Source organism: Moschus berezovskii, chromosome X (assembly GCF_049115385.1).
Source record: "Moschus berezovskii isolate FMDL1 chromosome X, NW_MosBer_1.0, whole genome shotgun sequence".
NCBI lineage: Eukaryota > Metazoa > Chordata > Mammalia > Artiodactyla > Moschidae > Moschus > Moschus berezovskii.
The window spans coordinates 124,969,701-124,979,733 of NC_142488.1; the positions used below are offsets into that span (position 1 = coordinate 124,969,701).

Below are 10,033 nucleotides of genomic sequence, written 5' to 3' on the forward strand. Positions count from 1 at the left end.
CTCAGAGCCCAGGACTTGGGAGGAATGTTTGTTCAGAGGACATCAGCCAGCAGACCCAGCCAGTCGGGGGCTTGACTTGGTTCTCTCTGGCTCCTCACTCCTGGGTGCAAAAGCAGCATCCCTCAGGTGGGAAAAGAATAAACTTCAGAAAAGCTACAAGCCATTCCCCAGGTTTCCTTTAAGAAATTAATGTTAATATTCAGTGTTTATTGTCATCTTCCTTCCACAGTAGGCCCATCCATGACCTCGTCCTTCATCCACTGAACCTGAGGGGAAGCTCATTTCTTAATTAAAGTATAGCTGCAAAGTTGTTTTTCCCTTGATCACATCATAAGCCAGGATGCTTCTGCTGTGTGTGTGTGTGTGTGTAAGTGAGTGTGAGTGCACCTGCTCTGTATGGGTGTGTGTGGGTGTGCAGTTTAAATGTTTACTAATCTGCTATGTGAGCAAAGAACTCTTATCAGTTTGCAACTTTAAAGTGAAGACAGTAACACAGCAAAGCCTCCGTACATGCTGACATATGGGTGTCCTTTCAGTGGGTAAAGAAAAAGGGTATTTTGGAACTGATAGAGTTAACTGGCCTCTGCTGGGAATATTACCACGTGAGTGAAGGCTGAAACCGAGGTAGTAACTTATATATACCCCATTGGCAGCTACCATGTCTATTTCAGTCAGTAACTAACCACAATGTTTATTTCTGGAGGCTCGGAGCTGCACTGCATATCTTCACATTCCACTGCCATCACGTAGGAGCCATGATGTTATGACAGCAGCCAGAATCAAAAGCATCATATCAGACACTCTTTCAACAAGGTTTTGTTAATAAGATATCCTAATTAGACTAGCTATTAGAAGAATGCTTTTGTGTATTTAGTGAGAAAGATTAGAACTTGAGTACCTGTCAACCTCTTATCACTTCAGTAAAATCATTCGTTTCCATTGAGTCTCCATTTCATGATCAGTTAACGGGAGTTTGGGAGTGGGGAGTATGAAATAAATGAGGTCATTTGGAGAACTTTGTCACTAGTTAGAGAGAAACAGAGGAGGAAGGAGGAAGCGGGAGTGGCCTTTCCACCGGATGTATATGCTTTAAAAAGGAGCTCTCTGGACAGGCTAGTGGGACTCAGAGAGGGGACAATAGCAGTCCACAGGACAGCTGCCACCAGATTGCCGTCATTTTACTTTGGCCTCCCTTCCAGACCAGTGAACGTCACATATGCCATGCCCCTCCCTGACTCTACCTATGTCAGCCACAGCCCTGACCATTGGTTTTTGTGCTTTGTCCATAGGAACTTCCACTACATCACCATCCTCCGTGACCCAGTGTCCCGGTACCTGAGTGAGTGGAGGCATGTCCAGAGAGGGGCAACATGGAAAGCGTCCCTCCACGTCTGTGACGGCAGGCCCCCAACTTCTGAAGAGCTGCCCAGCTGCTACACTGGAGACGACTGGTCTGGCTGCCCCTTGAAAGAGTTCATGGACTGTCCCTATAACCTAGCCAACAACCGCCAGGTGCGCATGCTCTCCGACCTCACACTCGTTGGCTGCTACAACCTGTCGGTCATGCCTGAAAAGCAGAGGAACAAGGTCCTCCTGGAAAGTGCCAAATCGAATCTGAAGCACATGGCATTCTTCGGCCTCACTGAGTTTCAGCGGAAGACCCAGTATCTGTTTGAGAAAACCTTCAACATGAACTTTATTTCTCCCTTTACCCAGTATAACACCACTAGGGCCTCTAGCGTAGAAATCAGTGAGGAACTCCAAAAACGTATTGAGGGACTGAATTTTCTGGATATGGAGTTGTACAGCTATGCAAAAGATCTCTTTTTGCAAAGGTATCAGTTTATGAGGCAGAAGGAGCATCAGGAAGCTAGACGGAAGCGTCAGGAACAACGCAAATTTCTGAAGGGAAGGTTCCTTCAGACCCATTACCAGACCCAGAGTCAGAGCCAGAACCCGAATCCGAGTCAGAACCCAAACCTGAATGCTAGTCAGAGTGGGACTCAGAGTCTGTTTCAGAATCTGATTCAGAATCTGACTCAGAGCTCGGGTCAGAATCTAAGTCCAAAGGAGAACCAGGAAAGCCAGAAGCAGAATCCAGGCCAAGAGCAGAGCGATGGTAACACCAGCAATGGCACCCATGACTATATAGGCAGCGTAGAGAAATGGCGCTAAGTGGCTCCCAAAGGCTTTCACACACTTCTCCCAAAGCGCCAGTCAAAATAGGGCAAATCCTCAAACATGAGAGTGTCCAAACACATCCTGCTTCCTAAAGTTTGGAAGTTCAAAAAAGTTAAGATGTCGCCTTTACAGTTGCCTTTCAATTCAGTGTTCTACTGTGCGTGGGTAAAACAAATTTCAATATGTAATTAATTGCCTTTTTTTTTGGTTTGTTGGAGTATTTATAAAATCCAAAAACCAAACCAGACTCACCAGAAATTGCTGTTTAGATATTTTAAGAAGTTCTTAAATTAGTCATAGGGACAAAATGGAAACATAAAATGTGGCCATTTAACTTATGCCTAAGAAATGGACTTAACATTATTCATGATACACTGTCGAAACAAAATCTTGGAAGCAAACATTTTTTCCACGGGTAAGCATGAATATAACATAAAACAAACTAAACATGAAACTTCATTTTCTTCTGATTATAGCCAAGAATCTATTTAAATAAAATAAGAATTGATGGTAGAGTTTACCAAACTGTAGAAAATGGAAAACTTCTCTACCAAACATGGGTAGTTTTATGTACAAATATTGGCTTTTGAGTAGAAAGGGACTTATCTTGTTATTTGAGATGTTTAAAATTTTAAACTTTTTCTACCTTCTGCTATTTAAAGGTTTTAAACAGGGTGTATCTCATATTAAACCAAACACTTTTTCCAAATGGAGTACCAATGTAAAGATCTAATTTCCAGACGATTTCTGGGCACTGTAATTTCAACAATTCTGGAATCTTTTTGGCGCTGCTTCTCGTTCATTTTAAAGCTTCTCCGAGTTGTGCTCATTCCAAACTAACCTGTTTTAGAATCTTCCTTCATCATCTAAATGGTGTGTTGCTGAATTTATTGTGATATATAATCCTGGATTAAAGTCAGGACTTTCTTTCTATAGAGTTGTCTTATCAATGTTTGTGTAGTGAGATCCTTGTCAAGAAACTCTTGAACAGGATAGCGTGTCTTAAAATATTGCTGAAGTTAGTATTCTATTCTTGATCAGATAGAATTGAACTTGAATGTGAATCAATCGTTATTTACTTTTTGTACATTTTTATTGTAATGTTTCCAGTTGGGCTGGCTCTTTCTAGCCCATTAGTTCTTTTTCATGTTGACAGAGTGTAGACAATTACAAGAGAAAAACAAGGTTGGAATAAGCACTAGGATAGCCAACATTATTCAGTAACACCAAAAGCTTTATCTCGATACTTTGGGTGAGCCGTGTACCATGTTTAGTTTTGAGAAAACAAAAGGCAAGAGTATTCTGCAGTGAGGTTAAACATCAGAATCATATGGGTTGGAGAAAGTGATTTGGTATTGGAAGTCTGTGCAAAAATACTTTCATGGTATCAAGTTTGAATTGCACAGAGCAAAAAGAAGTGTATAACTCACTGTGCTAGCAAGCATCCTGATTCTGGGCAGCTTCCATATTATGGGTTTTGCTGTCCTTTCGTAAGAACTTACACTAAGCCTCTGGCTGTAAATCAGAAAGGCAACTGAAAGTGGCATTTATGTTTTCATGAGGGACATGCTTAGAAATGTGACCATAAAGTCACGTCTTGCACAATCTGCTCATTTGCATGATCTAGTTTCATCTGTAATAATAAGGCCAGAAACTGGACAAGAAGCTGAGTACTTGGGTTAAAAAATGTTTTTGACTCTGCGCTTGTATCAGTAGATCTAAATTTTGTTTTGCCTGACAGTATCGCAGTCCTGGGAATCTGAGAACTGGAAAACTGAAAGGGAAAAAATTTTCAAAACCCAGAATACCTTAAAGTCAAACTGTTTTAGAGTGAAACTATTTTGTGTACTTTGTGTTTTTAAACTAATGATTCTGTAGATCACTGTGGTATTTCAATTTCGTTTTGTTTTAATGGATGATGTTTGCTCTTAAAGCTGATAGGTAATGTTGGAAAGCAGGATGAAGCCCGAGCCAATGGAAAAGCTTGTTACAGAAAAAAATATTTTGTTTTATTGCTGTGGTGTGCATGGTTTGCAGAGATTAAGTGCATTTTCTCTGTCTATACTGATTTATTGTATATAGGGGATGTTATAAATATACATTTTGGTCATCATCATGTAAATCCCATGACTTCAACTGTAAACATCTGTCCAATGATGTAGCTTTACAAACCATTTACTGATTTTGTGTAATTTAACAATAGATGTGAAATAAAGTTTAAATTACAGACGCTGAGTTATTTCATGATTTCCAAGTTTGCAGCCACTCGATATCATGACATTACAGAGAGAATTCTGTTTTCTCAAGGAGTTTCTTATTTTCCTATTGGCCGCCAGATATGGAGATGAGATGAGCCACTCTAGTGTAGCATGTGCCAATGACCTTAACCTTGGGTGCTTCCCTCTGAGGGTCCCGAGTGTGTTCTCTTTTGAATAAAACAAAGTTATCCATGAAAGACAAAGTTGGCTATGTGTTTCAGTCAGCTCTGGTTGCTATACCAAAATACCGTAAACTGTGTGGCTTGTCAACAATGGAAACTTATTTTCTACAGTTCTGGAAGCCAAAAGTCTGAGATCAGGTGGCCAGTATGGCTGGGTTCTGATGAGAGCTCTCTTCCCAGTTTCAGAAGTCTGTCTTCTTGCTGTGTCCTCATATCACAGGAAGTAGCTAGCTAATTCTCTGGGTTTTTCTTATAAGGGCACTAGTCCCATTCATGAGGGCTCCCATGGATCACCTCCCAAAGGCCACAACTCTTAATACCATCACAGTGGGATTAGAGTTTCAACACATGAATTTGGTGGGGACATTCCATCCCTTATGCTATGCAAATGAAATATGTGAGTGTTTTAATTTAAAAATTATTCAACGAATACTTGCACATTTAAGAGCATGTGGGAAAGAAAAATAATACCTTTTTATTTTTTATCTATCCCCTCTGTCTGGGATATAGGTTAAAGGTGAGCATTAAAGTATTGGCTTTGAAAGTTATGAAGAAAATGTCTTCTAGTTATATTCAATGTACATATTTTTCCAAAAAACATTATGGTTATGACTATGGGTGGGGATGATTTGTTCTTGTCTTTTTCAAAAGGGAATTTAGATGCCAGATCATGGGATTAGAGGGAAGAAAGCTATAGAATTTGAGGAGTTTAACTATACTCAGCCTACCAACTATTCATACTTACAAAATTCTGCCCATCAAGTGTTCACTGAGCAATAATTAGGTGGTCAAAGTTCCTGATTGTCAGAAGGCCCCATGGTCTCCTCTTGGGAGGAACTGTGAACAGGAATATAGAGCTCAAGTATTAGTTGCTCAGTAGTGTCTGACTCTTCAACCCCATGAACTCTAGCCCTCCAGACTCAAGAAATTGAAATATTTAGGAAATAAAGATTATTTCTTTTTACCCTCCAGGAGGATGTTCTTGGAGAGTACTTGCTGAAATGGGGAAAATATTGAAAACCTGAACTCTGCTTCTGGGCACAGAGACTGAGGAAAGGGGCTAGTCAGTAGCCCAGAGAGGAGCTCTAATGAAGAAATAACTAACCGGCCCAGTTTCTAAGGACTTAGGATTCTCAATAGGAGTTATAACAAAGTAAAAGCAAGGCTGTCTTTAAGAGGTGGGAGATCTAAAGAACTGTTACACTGGCACGGATGATTTTGTTTCATGGGGTGGGGAATTGGAAGTGGAAAGAAGTCTAAAAGACTCACAGGCCAGGCTTTAGACAACCCCACTCTCCCCATGCCTGAGACACGGAAGAGACCAACAGACTCGGCTAGGCTGGTGATCTGCAACTCCAGGCTTTATTGTCTTGTTCTGAGGACTGCTTCTCTCTTGTCTTTACTAGGAATCAAAACAAGCAAACAGACAAAACCCGGGCTGGGGGGGGCGGGTTGTAAAGAGTCTAACAAGATACAGTGTATGCTGACTCCAAATATAATCCCGCGAGACTGTGGAATAGGGCAATCCTAATCTCTCGAATAGAGTGAGATGAGCTGATGGTCTTAAACATCGGAGAAACTTGATCAAGACCTCAAAAATTCTAAAGTAAATTTATAACACATCAATCAGACCTTCAGAACGAGGGCTTCCCTGGTGGCTCAGATGGTAAAGAATCTGCCTGCAATGCAGGAGACCCGGGTTCAATTCTTGGGTCGGGAAGATCCCCTGGAGAAGGGAATGGCAACTTACTCCAGTATTCTCGTCCGGAGAATTCCAAGGACAGAGGAGCCTGATGGGCTACAGTCCATGGGGCTGCAGAGTCAGACCCGATTGAGCGACTAACACTTAGAACTGCAGGAGAAACCTATCTTAAGAAAAGCAAATCAGCTATTTCTCAGTGTAAATAACACTGTTCTGAGCATCTAGACCAGTGGTCCAAACAATGACAGACCTGGGGCCAAGTCTCTTCACCTGCTTTTGTAAATAGCAGTGTATTGGAACATGGCCACGCCCATATTTTTGCATATTCCCTCTGGCTACTCTCACAACTCCAGAGGCAGGAACAGCTGAAACACTGATGGCCCAAAAAGCTAAAATATTTATTTTCTTCCCCCTGAAAGAAAAAAATTGGTCAACCTCTGAGCTAGAGAGAAAAATCCAAATTTCCCAAATAGTAAAATCTCAGCAGAGTCTGCACTGATTCCGGGGTCAGAGGATATAAGACATACTCCTATCAACATACTTTTCAGTCAACAACACCACACTAATATTTATGGGGTGTGTGCTTAGTTGTGTCCAACTCTTTGCAACCCCATCGACTGTAGCCCGCCAGGCTCCTCTTTCCATGGGGATTCTGAGTGGGTTGCCATGTCCTCCTCCAAGGCATCTTCCCAACCCAAGGATGGAACCCAGGTCTCCTGCATTGCAGGCTGATTCTTTGCTGTCTGAGCCACCAGGAAAGCCCACATTTATGGGGTACCTACTATTATATGCAAATCACTTCATGAAGCCTGAGAACAGGGAAGAATCTGATCTTTCCCCAAAGAATTATGGAAATCTAAACCAAATGTGCAGGAGGAGAAGGGGACGACAGAGAATGAGATGGCTCGATGGCATCACCGACTCTGTGGACATGAGTTTGAGTGACCTCCGGGAGTTGGTGATGGACAGGGAGGCCTGGCGTGCTGTGATTCATGGGGTCGCAAAGAGTCGGACACGACTGAGCGACTGAACTGAACTGAACTGAACTGAAACCAAATGCTGTGTCAGAGGGTATAGTTAAAAGCTTAATTAGTTCTTCAATGTGTGTGTGTGTTTTATTACATGCTTGTAAAAGCTGCAAACGATATGGAAGCATGTAAATAAAAAGTGAAATGAACAATTACCTACACAATTCTCACTCTTCCAAAATAACTAGTGGAATTAATATGATTTCTTCCAGACTGCCTTGTCCTTCTCACATTCAAATCTAACATCTCTCTCTCTTCCCTCACTCTTTATCTCCCTCCCCCAACACACAACACAAAAATGAAACCATACCATATAGTTTTCAATTTCCTTTTTTAAAGTTCAGCAATGTATGCTGGTTTTCCTTCCAAAACGAGAATATAGTGAGTGGTTGACCCTAAGCCCCTAAGCCCCCAAATAGATTACTGCTGATATTATAGATTGAGAATGTAGGCTCTGGATCCATACTGCCTGGGTTTGAATCTCAGTCCCACCATTTACCATTTCTGTGACCTTGGAGAAGTCACTAGCTTCTCCATGCCCCAGTTTCCTCCCCTATCAGTTCAGTTCAGTTCATTCGCTCAGTCGTGTCCGACTCTCCATGACCCCATGAATCACAACACGCCAGGCCTCCCTGTCCATCACCAACTCCCGGAGTTCACTCAAACTCATGTCCACAGAGTGGGTGATGCCATCCAGCCATCTCATTCTCTGTCGTCCCCTTCTCCTCCCACCCCCAACCTTTCCCAGCATCAGAGTCTTTTCCAGTGAGTCAACTCGTCGCATGAGGTGGCCAAAGTATTGCAGTTTCAGCTTTAGCATCAGTCCTTCCAATGAACACCCAGGACTGATCTCCCTTAGAATGGACTGGTTGGATCTCCTTGCAGTCCAAGGGACTCTCAAGAGTCTTCTCCAACACCACAGTTCAAAAGCATCAATTCTTCGGCGATCAGCTTTCTTCACAGTCCAACTCTCACATCCATACATGACCATTGGAAAAACCATAGCCTTGACTAGACGGACCTTTGTTGGCAAAGTAATGTCGCTGCTTTTTAATATACTATCAAGGTTGGTCATAACTTTCCTTCCAAGGAGTAAGCATCTTTTAATTTCATGGCTGCAATCAGCATCTGCAGTGATTTTGGAGCCCCCCAAAATAAAGTCTGACACTGTTTCCACTGTTTTTCCATCTATTTCCCATGAAGTGATGGGACCAGATGCCATGATCTTTGTTTTCTGAATGTTGAGCTTCAAGCCAACCTTTTCACTCTCCTCTTTCACTTTCATCAAGAGGGTTTTTAGTTCATCTTCACTTTCTGCCATAAGGGTGGTGTCATATGCATATCTGAGGTTATTGATATTTCTCCCGGCAATCTTGATTCCAGCTTGTGCTTCTTCCAGCCCAGCGTTCCTCATGATGTACTCTGCATAGAAGTTAAATAAGCAAGGTGACAATATACAGCCTTGACGTACTCCTTTTCCTATTTGGAACCAGTCTGTTGTTCCATGTCCAGTTATAAATGTTGCTTCCTGACCTGCATACAGGTTTCTCAAGAGGCAGGTCAGGTGGTCTGTTATTTCCATCTCCTTCAGAATGTTCCACAGTTTATTGTGATCCACACAGTCAAAGGCTTTGGCATAGTCAATGAAGCAGAAATAGATGGTTTTCTGGAACTCTCTTGCTTTCTCCATGATCCAGCGGATGTTGGCAATTTGATCTCTGGTGCCTCTGCCTTTTCTAAAACCTGCTTGAACATCTGGGAGTTCACAGTTCACATATTGCTGAAGCCTGGCTTGGAGAACTTTGAGCATGACTTTACTAGCGTGTGAGATGAGTGCAATTGTGTGGTAGTTTGAGCATTCTTTGGCATTCCCTTTCTTTGGGATTGGAATGAAGACTGACCTTTTCCAGTCCTGTGGCCACTGCTGAGTTTTCCAAATTTGTTGGCATATTGAGTGCAGCACTTTCACAACATCATAAAATTACAGCTCCAACTTCAAATGGTTATTGTGAGAAATAAAAGAGTTCATATTTGTAAAGGACTCAGAACAGAGTCTGAACCAAAATAAACTTAATATGTGCTTGATAGTATTGTCATTATTATTGTTCCTAATATGAAAACTAGCTGTCTGGTGAATGCCTATCTCTTAGCTAAAGGCTGACTCTGAGATGAAGAATTGAAAAATATATATATATATATACAACAGATTTTTTACATAATTAAATTTATAAAGACCTACCCTAAGGTTTACTTCTGAGCTTTGAATGTAGCCAGTGACAGATCTCCTGAAAGATCTAATCAATGAAATGCCAACTGAGTCACAGATACTCTCTCCAGCAGTGAAAATGCATTATCTGACGGGGGACCTACTTTAGTGCACTTAGCCAAGGATGACTCACCACCAGGCCCCTTCCTTTCCCACCCACCTCCCCACCCTATATTGTCAGAGTATGGGCCTGTCTGCACCCTGAGATCCCAGAGGGTTCCAGAGATCCAGCTACCTCCCACACCGACCCTGGTGGGTGCTTGGAATTTCCACACTCCAAGTCTCTACTCTGTGCAGGAGACCCTATTAAAATGCATCTATGCCCCCTAGGAGGGAGGAGGGCCAGTAATCCTTTAAAAGCATCTCCTAGTTTATCATATTAGCAGTCACGAAGGGCCCTCAGGGAAGGCGACACT

General features: G+C 42.1%; 1 protein-coding gene across 2 annotated transcripts in view; it reads left to right on the plus strand.

Annotated features, from left to right (window-relative positions):
* HS6ST2 (heparan sulfate 6-O-sulfotransferase 2) overlaps nucleotides 1–4,391 on the plus strand; it is a 351,911-nt gene extending 347,520 nt beyond the window's left edge. For both annotated transcript variants that reach the window (XM_055438291.2, XM_055438292.2), the window contains one exon: nucleotides 1,290–4,391. In XM_055438291.2, the coding sequence (XP_055294266.1) occupies nucleotides 1,290–2,175 (886 nt within the window). In that variant the 3' untranslated portion in view covers nucleotides 2,176–4,391. The remainder of the gene's footprint in view (nucleotides 1–1,289) is intronic.
* Nucleotides 4,392–10,033: the final 5,642 nt, after the last annotated feature.